At 36.3% G+C, this 27,814-nt stretch overlaps 1 protein-coding gene across 1 annotated transcript in view; it reads right to left on the reverse strand.

The window, feature by feature from the left end:
- Positions 1 to 6,508: 6,508 nt before the first annotated feature.
- Positions 6,509 to 27,814, reverse strand: part of Abca12 (ATP-binding cassette, sub-family A (ABC1), member 12) — a 192,608-nt gene continuing 171,302 nt past the window's right edge. Inside the window, exons 39-52 of the mRNA XM_013017562.1 lie at positions 25,945 to 25,999; positions 25,195 to 25,372; positions 23,634 to 23,749; positions 22,454 to 22,613; positions 21,155 to 21,408; positions 18,680 to 18,884; positions 17,353 to 17,462; positions 16,898 to 17,039; positions 15,623 to 15,757; positions 13,596 to 13,699; positions 12,195 to 12,287; positions 10,903 to 11,008; positions 7,937 to 8,074; positions 6,509 to 6,616 (exon numbers count right to left, since the gene is read on the reverse strand). Of these exons, the coding sequence (XP_012873016.1) occupies positions 6,509 to 6,616; positions 7,937 to 8,074; positions 10,903 to 11,008; positions 12,195 to 12,287; positions 13,596 to 13,699; positions 15,623 to 15,757; positions 16,898 to 17,039; positions 17,353 to 17,462; positions 18,680 to 18,884; positions 21,155 to 21,408; positions 22,454 to 22,613; positions 23,634 to 23,749; positions 25,195 to 25,372; positions 25,945 to 25,999 (1,904 nt within the window). The remainder of the gene's footprint in view (positions 6,617 to 7,936; positions 8,075 to 10,902; positions 11,009 to 12,194; positions 12,288 to 13,595; positions 13,700 to 15,622; positions 15,758 to 16,897; positions 17,040 to 17,352; positions 17,463 to 18,679; positions 18,885 to 21,154; positions 21,409 to 22,453; positions 22,614 to 23,633; positions 23,750 to 25,194; positions 25,373 to 25,944; positions 26,000 to 27,814) is intronic.

The following is a 27,814-nucleotide window of genomic DNA, read 5'->3' on the forward strand; positions in this document are numbered from 1 at the left end:
CCCTCCAGCATGTGCCACATCAAAATAAAATAGACAACAAGAGGAAATACTGTACAGGAAAAGCGGCATTCATTTTTAGCTTAGTAAGCTAAAGTCTGGTGGGTCTCTGATTTGAGAGAAGGGATTTGTCATCGAATCCACTGAGGTAAAATTAGGTGACTTAAAGCTGAGTAGGAGCATTTGGCTCATGGAAAGTGGAAGATGACATACATATCCAGCAGGGAGAATGAGTCAGGGAGGAAGCAGTACTATATTCTATGACCCCCCAAAAAAGGGACCAACTCATAAATTACATTAGCCCAGGCTAACGCAGTCATTAATCCTAAAAAATAAAAGATACTATCTATCCAAGAGATGATCAGAAATGGACACCATGCATGGAAGATTTGATCCTTTTCTGACTTATCTGTAGACAGTTAAGACCCCTTTTTTAAATAGTCCTAATTCCCTTCCAACTAACATCTTTTTTCTGCCTTGTTGTTCCAGATTCCCTCAAAGAAGTTAACGATATACTCACTTCCACTTTCCAGCCTCCTGATTTTTTTTTCTGAATCCAGTGTGGATTTCTTCCTATCATCACACAGAAAATTTTCTTGTCAAGGTCACTCATGAATATGTCAAACTCAATGCTCAGTTTTCATCCTTTATTTTAATCCCACAAGCAGCCTAGACAAGGTCAGCCACACCCACCCTTTTAGGAGCAATTTCTTTTCTTTGTCTACATGTTCTACATTATTTCTGGGTGCTCCTTCTCACCCTTAGAAATACTCCTCCTGCCTGTGCACTAGCTCTAGATACACTCATCCCAGGTTTTATCTAGACTTGTGAGTTTTTATTGCCACCTATATGCCGATGTCTCTTGTATATATTTTTTCTTCCAGTCTGGATCATTCACAAAACTCCAGACACATAGATCTGTGCTACTCCACATTTCCTTGAAAGTATCTGTTTGGTGTTTCACATTCTTTGCAACTTAAACCTTGTCCTTGCCCTTGTCTTCTGAAACTGTATTTGCTTCTTCAGTTTTTCTGAAAATTGCAATTCCATTTAACCATTTTGGTAGCTTTCTTCCTGTCATTAAACTTTTTTGTTGTTGTTATTTAGCTTTTCTCTCCCTCTCCTCTGTCACTGTTTTTGATTTCTGTACCTTTTGTCTTATATGTAAGTTTTTCTCTTTGGGGAAGGGGAAGAGGGAGGACAAATATGTTGGGACAAAGGGTGAACAAATGCAGCAGTGATATGTTGAAAATGAACTATACAACTTTTGGTGGAGGGAAGTTGGGAGGGAAAAACTGGGAGAAAACAAGGGAAGGGGTGACACCATTCAAAAAGAAAGGTACTCATTACCGACTTATATAACTATAACCTCTCTGTACATCATGTTTACAATTGCAAAAAAGGAAAATTAGTATATGCTTAAGATAGCCCTACCAGAGGCTCACAATAGCTCAATAGCTATTTACATATGACCATATAAAATGATGTTAATCGAAATTAACTCCAAGATATGAAAAGAAGAGGCTTTTTTCTTGTTGTTTTTAATGTATTGTATGAAATTATTTTTTCTTTCATTTTTTCCCCTTTGGTTTAACCCCTATTGTCACCGTTTTTTCTTTTTAATTTTGGTAACCTGTGTCTTGTAAATATATTTATCTGAGCTGGGTAAGGGAAGGGGAACATCAAAATTGTGAGACAAAGGACAAAGGGTGAACCAATACAACAGTGATGCTCACAAGACACTACATTGGAAATGAATTTTACTTGGGGGAGGCGGGTCGAGGTGGGGAGAGGGAAGGTGGGAGAAAAACAAAGGACTGGGGGTAACAATGTTCGACAAGAAATGCACTCATTACCTTATGTATGTAACTGTAACCCCTCTGTACATCACCTTGACTATAAAACTAAATTTAAAAAAAAAAGCAACTTCTTTTGTCAAGGTCACTAAGGGATATGTCAAAATCCTCATATTTCACGACGATTACATATTCCTAACGGGATAGTGAGTTCTGTTATCTTTACTTTCAAAATATACCTGGAATCTGACTATCTCCAAAGCTGCTTCTTTCTGCTGCAATGATTTCCTAGAATGCCTTTCTCTGTGCAGGGTCCCACTGTCTGTCCTCCATTGCTTTCTAATTGGTCCTGTAGGTTTGGTGAGGATCTGTGGTTAACAAAAGACAGTGGGATGAGGTCTATTTCTTGTTTGTTCTATTTCTTTCTGTTTGACTTTTATTCACTAGGCCCACTCTTTCTGGTGAGATGAGAAGGCAAGGAGGAGCTCCAGACTCATCATCACCCAGTTTTCAAGTCCCAGGAGAAGGAAATTTGTCTCCACGGCAAACATGATTGGCGAATTTTGCTGGAGTCATGTGTCAGTCTCTTAACTAATCAAAGTGGTCAAGATAAACAAGTTACTCTGACCAGCCTAGGCCAGAGGCCTAATGTAATTGCTGGTCTGGGAAGAGGCCATAATAATGAATGTTTTGCTGATACAACTTGGAACTAGAAACCAGAGAAATCAGAAAAATGAGACTAAGAAGAATAAAACTACAGATACAAATACAGATTATGGTAATTATGGTAATTATGGTAATGACCATAATTGAATAGCTTATATTTTGCTATAAATCAGTTTCTTAATTCTTTTAATCCCATTTCTCCATCTAAAGGTGTTAATACTTCACAGCAGTAATGTGAAGTTTAAATGATTTTATGTGTGTCAGGAGTCTTTGCAAAAGACGAAATGATATACCTTATTACATAAATGTTAGCTATTATAAAATCTAACTATGCCATCAGTGGCTGATAAAATATGGGCAGACATAGAAAATGACCTTTACAATTTACAACAGTGGAGAAGTAGATATCCATGGAGGTTCTCACTACTTGTACTCAGTATGGTACTGGAAGTTTGAGCCAGACTAGATAAATGAAAGGCATGCAAATTTCTAAAGAAATAATTTTTGTTTGCATGTGGTATATGTTGAAAACCTTATAATTCCACAAAACATTAGAATTGATCAATGTAGTTGATACAGAGGCAATATACAAAAACCAGCTGCAGTTCTATACGTTAATTGTGAACAATCAGGAAATTAAGGAAAAATTATGTGTAATAGTATATACCGTGGTCTGAATGTTAGGCAGACTCAAAATTCCTATGTTGTAGCTGATTCCTCAGTACAATGGGCACCTGTGAAGGGCTTCAGTCATGAGAGTAAACTGCTCACGAGAGGGGTTAGAACTCATAAAAAAGAACTAAGGGAGCTCTTCCATTCTGCACAAGTCAAGGGAAAAATAATCACGACAAACAGGACCCGTGCTTCCCTCCAGACCAAAATTCAGCTCACCACTAAATTATTAATGAATTTTATGTGACCAAGTAGGCACATTATTATTATTATTATTAGTGAATTTTATGTGACTAAGTTAACGTATTCAAGTCTTGTTTGTGGTGGGGTGGGGAGGAGTATATGTGAGTCTATGTATTGAATGGGTACTTTATGCAGAAGATTATGGAAAACCAGTCTGGACTTCTAAGTGATGAGTACAATGATAAACTATGTAACATATGATGCCCAAATATTACTCATTGCTTTTTAGCTATCTGACTCAGGTTAAGCTCTGGTTAATGAAATAGGCAGGCTCCTATGGTCAGGTGGAGGAAGAGTAATACATCCCTTTCCAGCTCCACCATCCTCATCTAGAGCAGCACCGGCTATTTGTCCAGGAGTAAATTAGAGAAGCAGAAAGCATATTTGGGGAAGGTAGCTGCATATTATATCTTTCTATTCTTCAGATTTTGCACTGTGTTTTAATATTAGGAAAACTGGGTTTCACAGATGAAGTGAAAATTGTTCCTATCCTCAGAGATGATTCAAAGAATGCACATAAAGAAAGGAGATTCTGTATGAATCTAGAGTGGAGGCAGTCCTCGGAGACCTGAGATGTCTCAGGATACTTCCTTCATTGTGGTGGAGCCCAAAGGGAGATGGGTTTAAGTAGTTTTTTATGTGTGTTCCTTTCTTATATGCAAGAAGGGACCACGAGACTCTTATAAAGTATACGCTAAAATACAACAAGACAAAGAAGAAATAAATACAAACAGCTACAAAAAGCCAAGCATCACAGTTCTCATTCCAAAGAAGTGATAGAAATTTTCCCATCCCAGTGGGATGACTGTAATATCTGTAATAGGGAACCAAACATCATCTCTCCTTTTCTTTTTCTCTGAATAAGTTATCTCAGGGGAAACTGCACTGAATTTCAGAAATTAAACGGAATCAGAATGCTTAGTTTCCATACCAACCATGTGGCTTCTTTTTAGTTTCTCATTCATTTATCTAATCAGCCAATAAATATTTATTGATTGCCACAACTATTTATTGTCTGTGCAGGTACCGATGGGAGAGTTAAGAACAAAGTAGACCTCTGTCCTCATGAAGTTTCAAGTCAAATGTGGGAAATAAATACTAAACATTCAAATAAATGTGCCAGTAGAGAAATCCAAAGAACATCCGGGGCTTTTCTGGGAGAAAAGATTTAGCTAGAGTCCCCAGTCTGGGTGTTAGGATGATCAGAAGCTCTGCTGAACACATGTCCCAGGACCTTCCTCTGCATTTAGGCTTGCTATTTGCTGCAATGAAGCAGTAGTCATTCTGCTGCTGTGGGACATTCATTCACATAAAGTGCTGGTCAAAGGGGTTAACTTTCAAGATAGTGTAATGGCAACGAAGACCTTCCACATAGTCAGGCTGCACATTGAGTGCATGTGAAGAAAGACCTTGGATATTCTTGGGTTTCAAGGTCCATTTAACCACTCGTCTTTATTGTTGGACTTTTATTCCTCTTCAGTACCAGTTCCCACTACTATCTCCCCAGTTTTTGCTTCCTCTGTGTTATTTCTCTCCATGTTCCTTTCTCTTGCTTTCTTTCCCATCATTGCTCAAAAACAACCAACCAACCAACCACCAGAAATCAAGATCCAATGGAAAAAAAAATTCCCTCTATCCTTTGGGATCCTATAGCTACCACGCTCTCAGAATTAAAACTCCACAAGGCTTATTTATACACTGGTTATGTACTTACCATAAACCTTTTCTATCCTAGCTGGTAGCTGGTAAGATATATAGTGTGAGTCTGGCTATATGACAAATGATGCTACATGCTTTGATATTAAAGTAGGAGGTACAACCAAGTACAGGACGAGGATCCAATTTAAATGAGAAATTAGAGCAGAAAAGATAACCTTTAGGAGGACTCGTCTCAGAGTATGGGAAGAGCATTTCTGGTAGAGGATCAGCACATGTGTAATTCCTTGGGAGCAAGAAGAGAGATGGGGAGGTGAAGAGGTAAGCGAGTCTAGGTAATTAATACCTAGTTCTATATCCCTGACTCTTGTCTAACAAACAAAATGACATCATTAATAGTTTTGTCTAAGCTTGGAATTTATTTGGTTTTGAAACAGAAATGGTTGTGCCAAAGCTGACAACCTCATTACATACAGAGACACAGACACACTCACATGTACACAGACACACACACAGGCACACAAATGGTACCTAAAGCACCTTCTTCCAGGGCCATGTAATTTTGCATATTAAAAAGGCTATCTGACAATCATACACATGATTCTGGGTCAGCCAGGCAATAAGCTGAAAATTAGGTTCATTTTCCTTTCATAGGAATGTTTCCTGAGGAGAAACCTGGACTATAAGAGCGTCTATAAGAGCGTAAAAAGTGTCTGCCAGCAGCACGTGAATTCTCTACCAAGTTTCAGGATTTGTATCTGCTCAACTGATACTTCTTATTTCTCCCTTGAAGTGCAAGTAGCTTCTTGCTCCATACTGTGCCTTCCTGTTACCAATGCATGGCAGGAAAGAAGTGTAAGTTCTGTTTACCACCAGGGTAAAATGTCCTCCCTACTTCATTCGTATGTAGGGTACTTTTTGATGTCCGGTATGCCCCAGGTATTCACAGGTCCTGTACACATTGTGCTCACCGCTTACTACCTGGGTTGATCTGTCCTTTCACACATTATGTATCATAGTAGTAGATGCATGAGCTACATTTCTTATATTTGAAAATAAATTATTTCATTTGATTGCCCAACCCTGTCTGTCCCAATCCCAATCCACCTTCTTTTCTGGCTCCAGTCTTCCTTTTCAACTACTAATAGTTTCAGCTACTAATAGTGCCTTTTAGCTGTCTTTTTTGTGTGTATGTATGAAAGTAATAAATTAAGATAGTCATCATGAGGTGGTTTCTCTTGCTTAAGTCTACATTAGTATGCTCACAGTGTTAAGTGTACAGGAATTCATTTCAGGGTCAATAACGTTCAGTGACCTCAGAAAGTAAACTCTCCATTTATAATAACGTGTAAGTCTTATACAATGGTGACTTGCCATACAATATAATAATTAAAAAATGAAGAGATGTTGAGGAAGTGGTTATCTTCTTCAAAAACGTATCCATTGGTCCTTTGCTGAAGTTGAATTGGCCCCAGGTGCTAAAACTCTGTCCGGTCATCTTGTGAGTCTACACTGATGCTGGAACCTTGGCTACTGGTATCAGCATTTTCATAGCACTTTTGATCTTTGGCAAAGTTGATGAAAACCTATTGGATTTTTTTCCAAGGAAAAAGAACATCATTAGTGCCAGTAACAAAGGAAGACAAAAGATTAGTAGTTCTTTGCTTCTATGACTCTCTCTCTTTCATACACACACACACACAATTAAACATCAGATAAGAAAGGTAGGTTTTATCACATCATGTCTTTATGCATATGTATACCTTTATTAGGACTCATGTTTTAGTCACCTTTAATTTTGGCTGCAAACAACATCATACTATTACATACTATGATTACATTAATAATCATTATGTATATTTAAGGCTTCAGTGGAATATCTACAGTTATTTATTCATATCCATATTCTCCACATCTATTATCTCTATTACATATAGACAAGAAATCCTGCCCAAAGTCATACCAAATGTTTATGTAGAAGTATTCAGAGTAATTGTACTAGTTTTAAGACTGAAATAAAAATTGTAGAGTTAAGTTAATCAATGGTTATATTGTTAGCCAATTATTTAATAAGCAGACCTTTTATAGGTTTGTATTAATCAAATCTGTTATAGATTCATGGCCAAACACTCAGGAATTTAATTATTTAAGGCAAAGTTTGGTGCTAGTAGTTGCTCATAAGTCTAACGGTAAAGCTCTGTTTGCAATGCTATAGTGTCTTATGTCCCTATCATAATACCTAAAGTCTTATAACATAGTTGTCCATAAAAAACAGCATGATACACTGTCTGAGAGGCTCATTCCAATGGTGGCTATATCAAATATACTATAAACCATATTAACTGGAACTGCATAATATTAAGACAGTACAGAGGTGATAAAGAATGACCTAGAAAGCCTCTTGTTATTGAGTGTAAATTCAGATAGTAAGTGAAAGAAAAGAATTTCCTGTTTTAATTGTGTGAATTTGGTTAGATCTAAAGATCTGCACATTCTTTCTAGCTAACACCAAGCCACCTGAATACAGGAAGCCAATCCAGTAGAAGAGAATTTATGGAACCTACCAAGTCCAAAGTAAGGGAAATGTTAACAGCTATTTATCTGGTAACTGAATACAGTGCTTTGTTGCTTTACATAGACATATAAATTTGTGGATATAGATATCTTATAAAAATGAGTAGGAAAAAGCTTAATGTCTTCATTAAAAGGTAGTTAATGCCTCTTGAATGGTTTTCTTAATATTCCAAAATGCAGTTAGAAGTAAATTTGGCTCTCTGCTAAGTTTTTCAGGTGCAAGATTACATATTACTTCTATTAAAATAAATAGAATATCATTAGAGAGAAATACCTAGAATGCATAAGGACCAATATGACATTGTGAATGTAGCTCACAGTGCACATCTTACCTCTTCCAGAGTGGTCTGACTCACAAGGAAATTTGTGATATTTAAAGCCGTCTTGTTGGTTTCTAGCAAATCAAAAATGTTTGCTACTCCTCCTGCTGTAACTGGTACATGGTACTCCAGCATGCTAAGGTGCTGATCCTGCCCAAACCAAAGAACAAACTTGTATTGCAATGTATTCTCATATTGACTTGATTAGCTATAATGTTACCCAAGAGCTAAGAGAAATATCCAAATGCAATTCATTGCAAAGGACATCATTTCCTCTGGAAAACATTTTTGGGATGATATTCCGCCCATTAGCGTAGGCTCCGCTCACGTAAAGGTCCACGGAGATCAGTGTTTAAAAGTGAATTTCTCTGTTGGATTGTGTTACAATGCCAGGAATTAGCTGTTCAGTTTATGCGAGCTACAATGGTAGATTTCAAGAGCCTTGTTCATTAGGTGGTGCAGTTCCCTTTCTGGTATCACCATGTTGTTAGTAGCCTCTACTCCTACTGCCTTAGAGTATTTTTGTCACCTTGCTTTTCTGGATGTATAATTTATTACAATGTCTTAAATTTTTTGCTTTTTGTTTGTTTTCTGTCAGATATCTCTAAAATTTAACTTTTCCTACTTGTACCACATTATAACATTATTGGTTTGATATTCCTTCCTTTCCTTCCTTCCTTCCTTCCTGTTTTCCTTCCTTCCTTCCTTGCTTCCTTCCTTCCTTTTTTCCTTCTTTCTCTCCTCCCTTTTTTCTTTCCTTCATTTCTCCATTTGCTTCCCTTCCCTTTCTCCTGTCTCTCTCTCCATCCCTCCCTTCTTACTTCTTTGCATTTGCTAAGCAGATGTACTATCTTTTTACTTTACATATTTTTTTACATATTTTACTTTACATATTATGTTTACAAGCCCCATTTTTAACCTACCTATGCCTCCTGCATAGCTGGGATTATAGACATATGTTATTGTTCCCTGCTAATTATTGAAATGAAATTGTGTTAACATTTTGCCCAAGATAGCCTAAACCCATAACCCTCCCAATTGCAGCCTTCCAAGTAGCTTGGATTTCAGACATACATTTCTGGCCTTGGCATGATCAGATATTTTCTTACTGAGAAATCTACCCCTGCAATTTCTTGGGATCTGATTCCAGTGGTATTTTTCATACTGATATTCAAGATGTCTTCCTTATTCCCTTAGTTCAAGGCCTGGCCTCTCCCATAGATTTGATTTTCCATTATGTGTATTGTAATCTGGCCATCCTGATTATTTTCACTTTCAATTTGTTTTTCTAGCTATTTCCCTTGTAGATATGTAGAAATGGCTGCCTTCATGTAAAGGATGCTTCCCTTAGGGAGAAAGCAAACTTTTATCATCATTTCATGTGCTTTAGATAGTTCTGCTCTCATGAAGAACAGATCAGGAAAACTAATTTTGCTACTCAGTCCATAAAGATTTCAGCCCAGAAATTCACTAAAAGCAAAAGTATGAGTTAGAGAAGAAAGGTGTCCTTTAACTTGTGTTTTGATTTAAATTTATATGATAGAAAATAAGCTTTGAAAAAAAGCATGAAAGCTATTATTTCCTATAGAAGTGAACTAAGGATTGGGGAGGCAGAGGAAAGATAAAAGAATTCTTTAAAAAATACATTGTTTTGTTTACAGAATCAGTTAAATTAACATTGTGCCTTGTAGCTCAATGAAGTGTCAGTATGGATACTTTATCATTATGTTCCCACACCAATTTGGGAAAGTAGCTGTTCATATCCCTATTGGCAAATAAGAAAGAAGTGTTTCATAGTCTAAAAGTCTTATTGAATATCACCTCAGTGCAGTGGGGGTCAACCCACATTTCCTGGTTTATTTACATTATTTCATGCCTGATCTTCTTTTTAACAACAAATATTTGCCATCATCAATTTCTGCACAGGGCCTGTCCATAAAATGTCTTGTTTTTGTTCTGGTAAGTATACGTAAGTCTGTGCTCTGTGAAATTCATATGCACATATCCCTGTGTATCTGGCCTGTAGCTAACCGCTATATACATGCATAAAATCCCCACTATGATAGTTCTGGTAGTTGAGAACTGCTTAAACTTTGGTGAATTTTTTATATTTATTTACTTATTTATTTATATGCCAGTATTGGGGCTTGAACTCAGGGTCTCACACTCTCTCTTGGCTGTTTCGCTCAAAGTTGGTTCTCTACCACTTAAGCCACACTTCTACTTCTGGCTTTTTGCTGGTTAATTACAGTCAGATTTCTATACCCATGGGGCTTCAAACTTTGATCCTCAGATCTCAGCATCTAGGATTCCAGTAGCACCAGACCAGGATTTATTTTTTAAGTGAGAGGAACAAAGGAGATCAACACTTCAAACTATGTCCCTCTGAATTATTATTATTATTAATTAGTCAGTCGTGGGCTGGCACTTGAGCCACAGCGCCACTTCTGGTTTTCTGGTGATTTATTGGAGATTAGAGTTTCACAGACTTTCCTGCCTAGGCTGGATTTGAGCCACAATCCTCATATCTCAGCCTCCTGAGTAGCTAGGATTATAGGCGTGAGCCACTGGTGTCAGGCTCACTGTTTATTTTTCTAAGGGTAAATGCATCTCTGGTCATGTTATGCAGGTCATCTCTCATACAGAACTAATAAATGGTAGCTTACATAATTTGAAATCAAATATAGTGTAAACATAAAGTCTTGTGAGAAAAACAACTACATACATAAAAAGACTATGTTAACTGTATAAAAACTACCTAATTTGAAAATTCTTCAAATACCTGATTTGAAAATTCAATTTATTCATATTAAGTGTAACTCAAAGAATCTTATACACATCTTAGTTCAAGAACTAAGCTAATACAATTAGTACCAAAGTTATGATCACCTCGGAAGTATCAACATCTGCTATTAAAACTGACTGCCAAAGCCAGGTCAAAGGTCAAGATAGCAAGGTCAAAGTATGCCACCACTTACTTTCAAGTATGTTTTTGGAAAGTGTAATTGCATGAACCTCGTGAGGGTCTCCATGCTCACTTTGCTATTTTTCAAGTGAACCTTGACAGTAAATCCACGTCCAAACCTATATGAAATAAAGTGAAAAATGGTATGAGTTACATTTGCCAACAGGGTTCCCCTAGAATTCTAGGTAATGAAACAAGACCCAAGCTGACTATTAGGCCTCTTTTTCTTATATAAAGACTGTAATTTTCACCATAAAACTTTAGGACATGTTACAAACTGGAACTAGTTCAATGCTATAATTTTCTGTCTATTTCTATCTCTGCTGAGTCAGATTCTTTGGGTAAGGGCAATACTGCAAAAACAAACAAACAAACAAAATCTGTGACATCTAACAAATATGTCAGTTTATATTGACATCTATGATTTGGTGATGGATGGCAATTTCTGGGGTAAAAATACTTTCTAATTTAAAGAGAGCATATTCATGAGGGGCAGATTACTGGAGATTTGATATCAGCAGTAAAATTTAAAATCATCAGAGATATGAAAATAAATATTAAATGAAGAAGCCAGAGCTAATGCCACTGGGAGTAGATTTTGTAATCTGGTCCCACTAAACTGCCTAAAAGCAATGTAAGGTCTCTGTCATCCTTTATTCCCCTGTCTTGGTTAATATTATTTTATAAGACAATCAAGTTTCTATATGGAAAGATATAAAGTATCATAATGAAGTTTAGAGATTAACATGGATATGTAAAAATGTGAATATACTCTGGTGAATATAAACTACTTATTTAATTTAAAATTGATATTTATGCATATTTCCCCAATGTATTCTTGATTAAAAGGTTTTCAGTGTGGTAAAATGTTAAATAGCTTACTGAGTGCCTGTATAAATGGCAAATGAATGTGCTAGAAGGAATTCCATGCCTTCATGTACTTTTATAGTTTACTTTTGCTATTGCAAAAAGTCTTGCTTTCTAAGAATATTTTGGTTGTAGATTATTTATTATTGTTGTTAGTACTGCTATTTATTTATTTAGGAAGTTGCACTTTGGCTCAAAGTGGTAGAGCACTAGCTTTAAGCTGAAGAGCTCAGAGACGGTGCCTAGGCCCAGAGTTCAAGCCCCACAACTGAATAAACTTTAGACCTTCTGATATTTGGGCTAGTTGACTAAAAACACGGCCGATTTTCAATAAAATAACTTCTACTTAAGGGTAGGTTGCTCAGATATCCCTTGGCTGTCTCTATACCAGTCAATTTGTTACTATAGCATGTGTTAAAAAGCTCATTTGTTCTTTACCTGCTCTTTATATGCTGCAGCGATCCAATGCATTGGAACCTTCCATTCACCATGATGGCCAGCCTGGTACAGAGAGCTTCACATTCTTCCATGCTAAAAGATATTAACATTCAAGGCACAGAAAATGGGTTGAGTCTAAGCTTAACTATTTCATTATGGCACCCAGAAATTTCTTTTGAAGGAGAATTTTAAAAAGCTCTTAAATTATCAATTAAACATCTTCAGGTAAGGTTTATTATTGTTCTTCTAAACTTGAGGTCATCCTGGAGTGCCCCATTCTCAAACCCAAGCTGTTTCTTTCAAGCTGTTTTAAGCTTTGACTCAAGAACTGTATTACCTAAGAAGGGTTTGTGGAATAGCCTCAAGCTTTGTTCATTATGCCTCATGGTCCAATTGTTGTCGGTGGGTTTGGATTTATCTCTAGTTAGCCTTTATTCACTCTCTCATTTCATGGGCTATGATAATTGGAAGTGCTTTTAGGTTGTCACCCTGTGCATATACTGCATACAAACATCATGGAAAAAAATTGAGTAGCTACAGTATACTCAGTACAAAACTAGGATGTAAGCAAGTTTCTTGATATGAATCACTTGTAATACCTTTCTACTATATAACCATTAATAATGCAAGGTGAATTTAACCCAAATAATAACACGAGGTCAATATCATAAGAGATGCACAGATAAAATGCTTTAGTATTGTTCAAACTATATTAATTGGAAGGGACTACTTCATAGGGAAGAGATGTATATGAACTAGTTCTGGAAGGACTAGTAAAACTGGAATATGAAAAGCTTTTCTAAATAGATAATTTTTAAAAAGCAGGTATAACCACAGAGAGACAAAGGACGAGGTAGTGTGTGGATGTGAGACCTTAAGTCTCCCAGATTGACTGAAAGGAGAGCATGTTAGAGGAGAGGGGGAAAAGAGACTGGAACTTTAGATGAAGTCATACAATAGAAAACTTTGGATGAGCTTAAAGGACTCTGAACTTTAATAGGCAATAGGGAGCCACAGTTGGATTAAGGGGGTCATAAATCACAAGAACTTTGCTATTGACAATACTGCTTAGAATCTATACCCTGTCCTGTAACAGTATTCTCATCGTGGAGCCCACATGACTGGCCTCCACTACTACAAATATATAATAAATACTCTCATATGAAGGCAAGCACTAATTATGTACACATAACACAGGATTGCCTTTCTCATCTATCAGCCTGTGTCATGTACCTTTAAAGGTCCTGCCTCTTGGAAGTGGCGCTATGGCTCAAGTGGTAGAGCGCCAGCTTTGAGCTGAAGGGCACAGGGACAGCGCCCAGGCCCAGAGTTCAAGACTCACAACTGACTAAATAAAATAAATAAAATAAATACACACATAAAGGTCCTGCCTCCGATTACCTGTGAGATGTGAGGATGACGGAGCATTTGTTCTGTACTTCTTCTGAAATGATCTTCCAAAGGTGCCGTTTTGACTTAGGATCCATTCCGGAGCTCGGCTCATCCTGAATAGTTACCAGAAAAATGGATCAAATTAATAATTTTTTTGATGAGGCCCTCTACACAAATCACAGAGTCTCAGTTCCTCTGAACAAAAGTTGCTTTTTCAGGTCTTGGAACTAATGTGTTTTAGTCTAAATAGGCTGCTTTCTACTGCTGTCAGAAAGCTCAAAATCATGTATCTGAAATGATCAGTCTATTAAGAAAAGGTATTTCAGGGAAGTTGACATCCTTTTCCTTTACATCCTTCTCCCAGGGTTCTTTGGAAAATTATTCTGCTTCACTTACTGACAAAACAGAGTTTTTACATTTAATTACATTGTCACATATGTTCCCGGAGCTACATCAACAAGATTGCTATGTCCTAAAAGTACAATTGTGGTGGTAAGAATATGGTATAGAAAGCAGAAAACAACAACAGCAACCACACACAAGTTGATATTTCAGTGAATGTTTAAGGTATAGTTTTTTAATATTATTAATTGAAATTGAAGACTCCTTGGAAATATATAAAAGCTGTATTTAAGTTGTCATCTAGAAAAATACATGTTATTTTTTTGCAAGTGAATAGTGATTTGGAAAATTATTTAGAGTCCAGATTAAAATAATATAATATTGGAGCATCTAAATAGGAATAGAGCCTGACAGAAGATTAAAAAGTATAGCTCAAGATGAGATAAAAAGTTGAAAGTTGTATCTGTAATAGAAACTACGTACACAGCATAATGAGAAGTTTGATTTATAGTAATGTATTAAATTTAGAGAAAGGAATGAGTGTTAATTTGGGAAACAAGTATAAGAGATACTATTACTGCTCCCATTTTTTTTTTTTACAAAAATCACATATACAGTAAATAGCAATAGGAGAGAATACAGTCTCTTGTCCTTCATAGCTGGTATTGCAGTTCATCTCATTACTACATAATACTTACGTAGTGCTTTCAGCATTTTAAAATAGATGCTTTGCATCTATTATCTCACAGGGGGGCCTAAGGATTGTTTTGTTCAGTTTAAGGGACTGTTACACAATAGAATTCTATTATAAGCATCGATTGGCAGGCATGAAATGCATTATAAGCTGCCAGAATCATAGAAAGATGGGACTGCCTCATTCTATCTGGGCAGTTTAAATGATTTGATCCACTCTATGATTTAATCCTTGGAATAATGTGGCAATTTATAATGGGATTTTTATTGTATATAGTTAAGGCTTTTTCAGAGTTTTGAAGTCCTTGAATGAAAGCAATCTTGTACATTAAGGGCGAGTTTGTATCCCATTCCAATGCTGGGCCTGGGAAGCAGGCTACTGTATTACTATCATGTGCAATTTATATTTTCAGGTGATCAATTTAGTTTTCCAGCTTTTAACTAAAATGTAAATGTGGATTTTTTTTTTACAGTCTCCCTTTCAAATTCAGGGAAAAAAGCATGAGGTATTATGTATTACATCCCAAGGTAGGATGATCATATTGTTAAGTTTCAAAAAAATAATATTTTAGTATAACACATTTTCTTAAAATACACTTGTATTTTTCTTAGTAGAGACTGGAAAACATTAAGTTAACCTGATCAGTTCCTAAGAGAAAAAAAAGAGGACAGGATTTCATTTTTTAAAAAAAGGAAATTAAACTGTATCATGTTTTCTACTTAGTGATATGATCAGTTGAATTTGTTCCAGTGTCTTTTCATTCCCCTCCTGAGTTTGTTTTTTCCTCTGATGCTTCCTACATCATTGCTTCAAAGATTTTATTTTTGAGGATGATGTGGTTCTAGTGTATCTGTTTCTACAAATTCCCTTAATGAGATACTACGAGTGTTTACACAATGACTGGCATCCAATGAACCCTAGCTTAGTGTAGGCTGTGGGGATGATGACGTGGTAACACAGCACACTTCTGCTGCAGCCTTGCTTACAAAGCTGCTCTTACCAGGAGTAGGATGGAAGGCTTCCCGATCAAGGCCAGGGCAGTAGACAATTTTCTCTTTGTGCCATAGCTGCACATAGAAGTGGGTTTGTCCTTGTAGGGCATCAAGTGAAGTCTCCTGAGGAGTTTATGAACAGTCTGTGGATAATAAAAGAGGAATTAGGTTGACCTTCCCCTGCCAAAACCCTTAAAGCACCAAATGGAAGAAAATCTGCCTGTGAAATGAAACTTTCATCATTTAGAACAGAAGCCTAGGAAAAAAATGAGCGCATTTAAATTCAACACAGATTTTATTTTCATTTTCAAAGGACCTCTTTAAAATTAATAGTTCATTTAAAGAGATAAAAGCAATTCCTTGGGGGCTTATCTTCAAACAGGACTTTTCCCCCCAAATGTAGGTATGTATGTTTACAATTGCATGTGGTACTTTATGCTGTATTGCTATAGGACTCACCTATAAAGCTTAACAGCTTAATAGAGATAAAACCTAATTCACAGGCAGGTTTCATCCTGACTATCAGCCCTGCTTGGTTTTTCTGCTCACTGGGGGATGGGCTGTCACAAAGCCTGTAAGTCTATTTAAATCTGACCCACTGTCAAAACTGTGACACACTAGGAATCATGTTTCTTGTGCTTATTTCTATTGTTAAATAGTCCTGGCAAATGAGAAATCCTTGCTGGACTTATACAACAGGTCCCAAGGGTTGCAAACACAGAGGAACATGCCCTAAGGGTTAACCAATCCATTTCAAAGGCAAACAGTTTGCTGGAGTTATGAAGCCACAGATTAAAGGTCCAACTGGAGGCTGTGGACATAGCTCAGTTGAAGAGTTTGTGCTTCACCTGCGTGAGATCCTGGGTTCAAACTCTAGCAGCAAAACAAATACAATAACATTTTACAAAGAAGCTATTCTGCTTTAATATGAGCATTTTGCTCTTTTTTTTTTTAGTATTTTGCTCTTCTGTCTATGTATCAACTATAATTCGAACACCAGGGAAGTACAAGCATCACCAAACAACGCTCAACTCAGAAGCGAATGATCTGTCTTACAGTTCTTAAAAAAGCAACTGAACAAACACATGCCAAGCTATTTCTAAAGCTGACTCCATAGGTGTAGACAGAGGACACACAATCACGTCCAGTTGGGTTCCTTGTTGATGGAGGAGAAAACGGTTTTTTCCACATCCAATTGATTTTCTGGAAGCATGGTAGGGACAGGGAAAAGCAAATAGCATACTCGTAATTCAAAGGAACTGAGTTTGCACCTGCATACTCACTTCTTTAATATCTTTTTCTGGAATTCCATGTACCCTGGCATAGAAATACAAATGTTCTTCCACAGATACCAGGTCGTCTAAGGCATCTTCCTGAGGGCAGTAGCCAACTAAGGAACTGTGAGATTCCATGTGACCCAGGGACCTGCATTGAAAAGACCAGTCACACATGAGTTCTGAGACAGATCTCTCCTGGCCCCCAAATGGTGGAAGGTGGCTTCATTTTGATCATTGTAATGATCATGGTATTAATTTTCAGCTAAACAGAGAGATAAAATAATTTCACTATCAGAATCATACTAAAAGGTTTAATGGTTTCTCTAGTCATTTCAGCTGATTTCTTCTCCCTGGAGATGGGATAGTATCACCACAAAATTCTATGAAATGTTCATTAAAACTATCTTAATTGTGTTGCAGTAGGTGAGTGGTCAGCAGGTAGGAGCAGCAGATATTCATACCCTGTCTTATTTCGGATCAGAATGTTTCCACTTGAAGGAATGATATCTCCAGTCAACATCTTGAATATCGTGGTCTTCCCAGCTCCATTCACCCCAAGAAGGCCAAAGCACTAGTAGGATGGGGGAAAAAACATGGATGTAAACCATGGAGATACTCTTATATCTCTCCTCCCTGGTTGTAATAAGTTTCTAAGAAAAATGAATCCAGAATCATCAGAATTATTTACAGATGCTCTACTGCTCTGGTGGCATTTGGTAAGACTTTCTCTTTTAGAAACAAATGGGTACTTACACATCTTTTCTTCCTTTAACAATATGAAACTTTGTATATGTAATGAAGATCATATTTCCATAGTGTTGTTATGGCATCCCTTTCCGGGACATGATGAAATACCCCACAAGTAAGAGAGGCTAATTTGATGAAGTAATTATACTTATAGATCCCATATTATTCACACCAAATCATGACTTGGCTAAATAGACCACAGAAGCAATATTTTCTTTGTGCTATTGAATAAATTTGATGCATGAAGTTTGTGGCTCTGCTCAGAAAACTAAGGAAAATATCAATAATCATTTTTTCTTGCAAAGCTACCCTAATATCGCATCAGTGAAAGCAGTGATACACACCTATGTATACATACATATAGACACTTCACACACATTATGTTTAGTATGTGCATGTGTGTGTGTGTGTGTGTGTGTGTGTGTGTGTGTATGCAGTCCTGGGATCTTATCTATGAAAACTTCTGCCTTGTTTTGGTGGTACTCTGCTACTAGAGCCATGAAAACAGCCTTTTTGCTTTGTTTTGTTTCGGACAGAGTCTTTTGCTAACTCTGCCTAGGCTGAATTCAGACTGTAATCCTTCTGATACCACCTCCCGAGCCGTTGAATGCACCACCAATCCTAGCTAGGTTATGATTTCTTCATTGTATCTTTTGAAAGGGCCTGGAAATGAAAGATTGAAAAGAGTATTCTGAATAGACTTCCTTTCCAAAAGTCCACCCAAGAATGGATAACAGTTTGAGAAGGGGCTCAGGACTTAGTATGGTATTAGCTAGTAAATCCTTCCTGCTGAGAGGGAAGATTCATACAGCAAACAGTATGTCCACATATTAATAAATTAATCACATATTACATATCTATCTATCTATCTATATATCTGTATAAAATGTATGTATATGTACATCCATGCACACATATATACACATATATCTGGTAATATTCAGAGCTTGGTTACATTCCTAGACAAAAATTGAAGAATAATAACGACTTTTCTTGTTCCTTAAACAAATATGGCAAGATGGAAGCAACATAGTTCCCAACCTCTCCAGCAGGTATCCCCAGGCTGATGTTGTTTACAGCTATGATCTTTTTGTGGATAAGTTGGTAGGTCTTTGTGAGACGATGGAGTTGGACCAGGTCAAACTCAGCTGCCCCACTCTCAACTCTCAGTCGCTCAGTCCGTACATCTTCGTCTTCATCTATTGTCTCCGTTACAGGAGAAGATGTAAATTTTCTGAAGAAGAGTCTAAAAAATGGACACAGTTATTTTACATCAATGATTTTGAGGGTACTACTCAGGTTTGATATATGCTATGGCTTTATTCTTTACTGATTATTCTATTATTGGATTTCTTTTAAACTTGTAATGTATGATGATGCTACTCAGATAACTTAGAGCATCTTAGCATAGACTTTCCCTACTGTATGTGCTACAATATTTGAGAAAGAGCTTTGGCCTTCCATGTCGATAATGTTTACAGACTCACCATGCAAATTCAGAATCCTAATAGTGGTAGCAAGGAGATACTGGTTTCAATGTTACTTCCTAATAAAGTTCACTATCATTATGAGGAGTCAATACCTATAAGCTAAAGTCCAAGGATCACCCTTAAAAGAAGAAAGAAGAATCTATTCCTTCCCCTCTCCCCTCCTCCCTCCCTCTTTCCCTTCCTTCTTTCCTTTCTTTGTTCTCTTTCCTTCTCCCTTTTGTTTTTCTCCTCATCCTTCTCCTTTTCCTTTTCCTCCCTCTTCCTTTTGTTATAATAACACTAAATATAAGATCCCATATATCCTCTTAAATTTCTTTTCTTTTCTCTTTTTGATGGTGCTGGGAATTGAAACCAGGATGGTATTTTTAATTATAGACCCAATGCTATAGCAGCTATTTCTAGCTTTAAGTCATCTATAATTTTAATGTTATTAATTTTTCATGTATTACTACTAATTTTTGTTTTTTCTACTAATGTCTTACCTAGGATCCAGCCAGTATTTTAGGATTATTAGCCCTTTAAACTCACTAATTCCCAACCCACATTAGTATCAATAAAGTAAAAATAAAAATAAAATAAAAATTTAAAATCCAACGAATTAATATAGTTCTTCCTCCAATTTCTCTTCTTCATCGAGTGATGGCCCCAGAGTCTCAAACTGTGATGTTTTATGTATATTTGCTACTTTATATATATATATATATATAATATATATATATTTCAATGTTCCATATTCCAAGGTCAACATATATAGGCAGTCTCCAAACTCTGAAAATGCCTATCATACCCTGCCATGGACTATTTTATGTACATTCTATTCTATTTTATGGATTGTTCTATCGCTGTTATAAATTTCTACTCCTTAATTGGATTTCTCTAGGAACTTCACAATGGCCTAGTGTCTAGAGACCAAATTATAAATTTCACCAAATTATACCACTTGATTATGGTAGCCTCAGTTCAGACACTTTGAATGGACTACCACTGAAGATGGACTATTAAACCTTTTAAAACCAAATATTCATTAAGAAGATTCCATAATCTTCCAACCACAGTAAGCTTTTTATCACCTCCTATTTCAATACACTCTGTGTTTTCTAATCTAATTCCATTACTTCTTTCTTAAACAGATCATGCTATTTTCCTCTATTGTTGTTCTTTAGTTATTTTTTTAACTAAAATTTTGTTTTTGTATAGGTGATACATTCTTAAAGGATACTTGAGATGGTATAGTAAAAAAATAGGCATCTTCAATCATATATAGCTCTCTTCAGTAGATGCACTGACAGTTAGGATACTCTATGATATACATGCATAAATAATGCAGACTTCTTTTAACTCATGTGGCAGTATACTTTTTACATAAACATTGCATTTTCATTTAATAAATAATAGAAATGATCTCAAATGTTACAGAATATCATCCAAGTGGCTACAGAATATCATGTGTAAGAGTGTATGTATACAATTTGTCTCTAAATAAATGTTCTGGTTCTCTCCTTCCTTTTGCTATTAGAAATGGTTACTATGGGGAATGATTTTATATATACATAAGTCTATATATGTGTGAAGGTATCTGCAAGAATTATTCCTGGAAATGAAACTGCTTAGTCTGTGGTACCTGATTTTCTTTTTTCATCCTTCTTTATCTCATCCTTCTTTTCCCAGACTCACTGTCAAAATGCTATACACTCAATCCTCATCCTCTTTGCTTATGAAAGTGTTTTAACCCCTTCCAAAACTCAGCTTTCTTGCCTTACAAACATTTTCTCTTTAAGACTGAATTAGTTATCTCTTTAAGGCTAACAAATGAGCTTATAACAATAATACTGATAGATACATATTAAAGCAAGATAATTTTTTCTATAAAGAAATAGAGATCAATTATACTACAAAACTTTAATTTTTTGTGTGTAGTTATTTTCCTAGTCCTTATGGCAAAGCTGAGATTCTAAGTATTGGCCTCTAAGTATTTTGAAATGAGTTCCATCATTGATGTAAAACACTCTGTTTACAGTATATTTACCTGAGCTTCTTAATTAATGACTCGTTGATTAAGAGACGCAACAAAAAAAACATGGTGCCCTGAGAAACCAAAGCTACAAACATTGCACCCAGCTTATTCATTTCAAATGTTTCACTTGGGTAGTTGACTCCATATGCTTTTAGGAAATCCAAGACTGCTTGTTGTTGGGAAAGTTCAATTAAACCATAGCCGAAACAGAATTGTGGAAATATCAGGAAAATTCTCTTGAGGGTTTCAGAAATAAGTTCTAAAGTCTGAAATGAGAGAAACACCAATGAAGCTTAGTCTTTGCATTCCAATGAATTGACAAAAATTTGAAACTAGATATGAATAAATATTGAGAAGCTTCTCACTTGCCAATTGTTTCACACGTGTGTGGGATTTACATACAAATAATTAATATAACTAAAGGGTGGAGTTTACAATAAAATGTTAGCGGAAAAGCAGATCTAAAGGTATCAGGGTCCAATCCTGGGGACAATATCACCTCTAGATGTGCCATATACTTTTAGGATGTGGATTAAGCTAGGGTGTTGAAATCAAATGCAATACTTGGAGGAGCCCGAATGAGGAAGAATTAATATAGTAAAGTTTTAGAACCTAAGATAATATCTACTTGGGGAGAGGCTAAGTGGCGAAATGAGGTGGAAGAAGAGACAACTCTTTTCCAAGAGGAGCAAATGGCTCATTTTCATGTCATGCACACTTAAGGCCAACTGCTTCCATGTCGTGAATTTTTTTCTCCTCCTGGAGTGTGCTTGTGTAGTGCTCAGTTCACTTCATTTCCTCTCTATTCTTTTCTGTTCAATTGCCTGGCACTGCCAGTGCTTCTCCACTCACCAATCATAATTGTCAGCGCTGAATGGGAAGTGATGCTTACAATGAAGTAGATTCCAATACATGATTGAAAATGAATGAAAAAGGGTTTCTTTTCTCTAGGAACATTCAGATAAATCCTAACCTACAGTCATATAACTCAGCCATTCTCCTTGTCACTACCATACGTGAAGAATTTGTTAATGAGTACAATTTTAGCTGACCAATTGGTGTCATGGTTTTCCTAGCAACATACAATATATCTGATTTAGCCTCCATCATTCCACCCAAGATTTATCAAATGCCAATAGTTTTGACACAGTAAAATAAGCATTAGACTAGATGGAATTTAATTTAATAAGACTAAATGATAGTTTTTCCTCTACATAAAATTCAGAATCAAGGGAAATCTTTCCACTTTGAACATGTTAAAACATCCAATACATTCACTGAAAATTGTAACAGAGTAAGAAAGGCTCTTACAGGATCATTTGGTTTTTCCTTGGAAAGAAAGTATACCACGGACAGGGAAACAATGGAATTGATGCCAAAAAACAGGTTGACACAAACGTAAGTGATAAAAGCCATTCCTGTCTCGTGGAAGAGACCAGCCAGCAAGTACATCCAAGAAAAAGTTGCATACCTGTTGGGTTAAAAATACTAATGATCAATCATACCTTCATTTACTCTTTAAGAAACATACAGTAAAAAACTTAGATGTGTTTCTAAAGTAAAAGGAAACATAATGGATGCGTTGTCAAGCCTTGTAGCTATATCTTGCTTCCATCCCCTTTCCTTTTATTTTGATAAAAATATTCCCAAAGGATGTATTTTAAATGACAATGAGAAGCTTCTCTTTTAAGAAGCCTCTAGCAGTCCCACATCATTACAGCTACAAATTAATCCCCCTGGGGATGGTGTTATCTTGTCTAGGCAAGACTTTCACTGCTCAGAAATAGGAGTTCAATCTGTGTAACTCTTTTATCATTTAAAGTGGAGGAAAGATGATGACATTGTTTTAGGTTAATGAGGCAGACAAGGCCTGGTTCGAAGATGGGTGCCCTGTTATGAGCAAAGACTTGAACACCTTTAGGGTAAGCTAAAGAAAACTAGTGAAGGAGAAGCTCTGTATCACCTACGGTTACTAAGAGATACAATCCAGGTGTTCAGGTAAGAAAGAATTGTTGCACGAAGCAACAATTATGTCAGCCTGTACTACCTGTATGATCTAGCCTAACACAGAAACAATAGAAATACATGTTTGTCCTTAGCTATCTATAAAAAGATAGATAAAAGTAAGTATACATAAACTTACATATACATTAAAATAGTATCTATTCATATAGTTTAAGAATTCATATATATTCATTTTCTCCATCATTTGAAGGCTTCCATTTTTATGCAAATTAGATTATATACGTAAATTTCTAAACTTGACTCTTGGCACTCAGTAAATTCCCATTATTGATAGCAACATTAATTTTCAGAGATATGCTTTAACAGACTATGGACTAGCAAGCATAATATATTGTTAGGCATCACTCATGTCAAATGAGACCCCACCCAGGCAATAATACATTAAGTAATGACATTTAGGCCTTGTTTGTGCCTAGAAGCAGTTAATTCTGCTCATTCTTCTTTCCTTATCTGTTCAGCAGCTTACCCAAACAGAAGAAGTAGGAGAGATACAGCGCCTAAGTTGCTTTCATTGTAGAAGGCAGGTAGCTTGAAAATTGCTATGACACCAATGGAAAATGCTACTGGAACCAAGTAGAAGACCTGTGAGAATATGTAAAAGAATGCTTAATGTTAATGCTTAGTGTTAATCAGTAACCCATGTAATTTGAACCTGCACCAAGTTGGCCTAGGAAAATTTGAAGGAATGATTTTTTTCTGATAGTCCTGTTTCTTGTTACTTTCAGCTTATTTGACATTGATTTCACTTTAGAATTTGTGTCCTCTAATATGAGATCAAGCCAGTTTCCACCTGTATTGATACACAAGAAGTCCTGTCATTCATGCCTGTAGGTTTTAAGACTTGGGTTCATTCAGGGATAGTGGTTCAATGAGAGACATGACAACCAGAGATCTAGGTATTAGTCCTGAAACCATTGATTTCATTTTGAATGCTGCATTTCTCTCAGATGGTTGATTTCCTAGGCTTAGTTATCAGTGTGAGCTACTTGTGCAAAACAACAGGGCAACAGTTACCACATATTCATGAAACACAGGAACAAAAATCCAAGTGTTCCACTGGCATTTGGAAATATTCAATGCTAAAGAGTATGTATCAGGATGCACATGATGGAGGTGGTGGTAATTGAATTTTTTGCTGGGGATTAGGGAAGGACAGGAATGTCCTAAGTTGGGATGAACATATGTCAGCAGAATATCAGTCATAAATAGACCTTTCTAGAAGGAAGTACTTGAAGCTTCCTTAATGTTAAAAAAGAAAAAGAAAAAACTCCTACTAAGTCCATTCTTTTAGATTTGGCTTCCACAACGAACACATTTCCGACCTCCCTGGATACATTAACAAAATGGATATGCAGTTAATTACTCTCCAGCTCTTCAAGCCAATGATCTTGACAACAACTTAGAAAATTTCACCATGATCACAGGCAAATGCATACACATCCTGGGCTTTTGGCCAACTCTGGCACATTTGGAGTCAAGAACAACCATCTGAACTTTGGGAACATTTTATGCAAATGAGAGAGCTATCAATGAAATACACTTCTTCTTTACCCTTGTAATCTTCTCTAATGTGTCATTCAGCTGGAGCTGCTACTTTGAATTTTTCACTATCGGTTGATTAAATTTTTATAAGCTTGATGACTTGGCACAATTGGGTAATGTTGCTAAGCTTCTATTTCTCCAGTATAGTGTTCTTAGACTTCAATGTGCTGAAAATCACCTAGGGAATCTTTCAGAGACATCTTGTCTATAATCCCCTCCCAAGATATGGACTTAATAGATCTGGAGTGGGGCCCAGGAACCTGAATATTAAGAAGTACCCCGGGAATCTGATACATCTCAGAAAGAAAGGCAGGCATATTTTCTTTCCTCCAACCATCAAATGACTATATGCCTGACTCGAATTGTTTTTCCCTACTTTGTTGTCCCTGCGAGAATAATTTGAACAACTAGAGAATGTTTGAATGTAACACCAACATCTTCTATGCAAAATGATCCTGTTTTTTTTGCAGTGATGTGTTACTTACCATGTCGTAAATGAAGTTTGTCACCCAGTAACATGTCACCCCGATGCCTGAAATATGCTGCAGCTGCTTGGCTTTGGTCTGATGTTCTCTTACAACATATGTGACAAAACTGGCCGTAGTGACAGAATAGCCCATCAATATGGACAGTGCCACCAAAACATCAATTAAACTGCTGATTCTAGGGTGAGAAATATCGAGAGGAAAGCAGACATGATTTTACGGAACTTTTTTTCCCTTTCAGGATGATTCATGACTCATGATTCAACAAAGTAGTATAAGAATTGACTACGACACAAATAAGCCTTCCTGTGAGACAGAAAGATAATATCTTTGACCCAGCTCTGCAGTGACCCTGGAATAACTGTATCTCTAGAGCAGGTGAATTGACTAGGAATATTTGATAGCAAAACCTCAGTCTCCCACAATTACAAAGTCTATGCAAGGGACATGCAGATCTGAAGCAAAGAAATAGCACTTAAGTGCAGCAGGAGAGTTGAAATGATGAAGCATTTAGTCTTTTGACTCATAAAAGCAGCAGACTCTGTGAATCTGCAGTGGATGGGCTCTCCTTGGCAGCCCCACTCTCCACCCTTTCAGAAACTTCCTTTTATCCCAGCCTGTGACTTCTAGAATCAGCCCTTCTAAAACTGACGTTCATTCAGATACACCTGTGATCTCCCATTATAGCACTTTACACAAAGGTTTAGCTTTGCCAAGAAGCAAGTAGTCATGCCAGAGAGATCTGCTTACGTGGCTTGTTCTTGATCTTGCACACCTGGATAAGGGTGGCTATACATGATGATACCTGGAGACAAAGATAAAGCTTCTGTTAGTAGGTGCTCAGTTCATCAGAAATACCAAGTTTGTGGTGAATAACATGGGTACTTCATTGTGATATAGCCTAAAGAATTTTATTTTGGGGTATACTTTTAAGGGAAATGACATTTTTTTCTGAATTCCATATAATGTGGCACTCTCATGAAGAGAGAAGAAATGGGACATTTTAGTTGGAAGCAAGAATCTGCTTTTATACAAAATGTATGTGTTCTTCCAATACAATGGAAGGTTGTGTGGAAGGTTTCCCTACATTCCTCTATCTACTCATATGCATGCTGGCAATTCAAAAGCTCTTCAGAAATATAATACATTGCCATGGGCAGTTTAAATGGACACCAATTATATGAGGGTCCCTTCCTGACTGTGCTATGACTGTAGGAGGAAATTTTGTCACTGACAAGATCCATTCTTCTCCTTTAGTACTTACATGATGCCTTTTGCTTCAGAGCTTTACCAGAATATGGGAGCTTCATTCACACATTTCCATGGAAACATTAAAGGGCAGGGAGGATTCAAAGACACAAGCCCAGAAAAATAGTCTCTAAATTCTAATACAGTGCCAAATGATGGAGATCTCCCAGGGTTGTGTATACAGCTTGAGTTAGAAGAAAGACCCTGGTAGCAGTCTATACAGTCTGAGAAGTTGTAGAAAGAGGGTAAGATTTGGGATTAGAGAAAGCCAGTAAGTACTTGTTCCTGTATAGTCAAAAAGGACAGTTTCACTGCTTATTGGGTATGGCCATAGCATTATGATACCCAGGCATAGCACCTGAACATTTTTTATTAAGAAGGATATGGCATATTTTGACCTTGAGTTTTGCAATAGTTGTATGTTAAGTAAAAGTTGATTAGTAAAACTAAACTTTAAATCACATCATTTGGGAATATACTTTATTTTTTATTTTGTGTGTGTGTGTGTATGTATAAATACTTGGGCCCTTTTAAAAATGAGTTTCCAGGGGCTCTACTTAAACCCTGCTCAATTATAATATAGGCAAGGGAAATCATGACTTTTATTTCTGCTTTGTATTTCCAACACAGAAAATGTGCTACTTCACTGGAGCAACTTTTGCAAACATGCTTTTATCACAATGTGCAAAATCCTGTGGGATGAGTTGTTTTCACACATACCGTTAGCTGAAAGATCAAGCCATATATCAGGAGGTTCTACAACATCCAGCAAGATGCCTTACATAGTGATCAGTCAATGAATATTTATTATGTCAAAAATCAAAATTTCATCACTGTTCTAGAATACAATGTACATATATATACACATATATACATAGTATGTACATTATACTGTATATAAATATATACAGTATAAATATATTGACACTGCATTGAATATATATTGGCACTATGCTGAATATATATAGTCTGTATTATATGATATTGTATAGCTGTATATATATGTGTGTGTATTTTATATATATATATATATATATATATATATATATATAGTTGTCTCTATAGGCGTAAAGCTAAAATGACATGATTCCATTGACCTTGCTTCTGTATAACAATGAGTAAGACTGAATATTGCAGTAGAAAGGATCATGTGTTAGTGTTTTTGTAAAGAGATTACTTGTATACTAATTTTTGGGGGGTAACAAGCAAATCAGTATTCTTCAAAAGAGCCATTTTTTTCATATAAAACACACCACTAGGGGGAACCCCATGAATAGAACAGATATTGATACTGAAAAAGAAAGCTAATCAAAAGATTTTTATAAGAATACTAGAATTCAAAGAAAATTTTATAGCTAAAATAAAATCCCAA

Source organism: Dipodomys ordii, unplaced genomic scaffold (assembly GCF_000151885.1).
Source record: "Dipodomys ordii isolate 6190 unplaced genomic scaffold, Dord_2.0 Scaffold1, whole genome shotgun sequence".
Classification (NCBI taxonomy): domain Eukaryota; kingdom Metazoa; phylum Chordata; class Mammalia; order Rodentia; family Heteromyidae; genus Dipodomys; species Dipodomys ordii.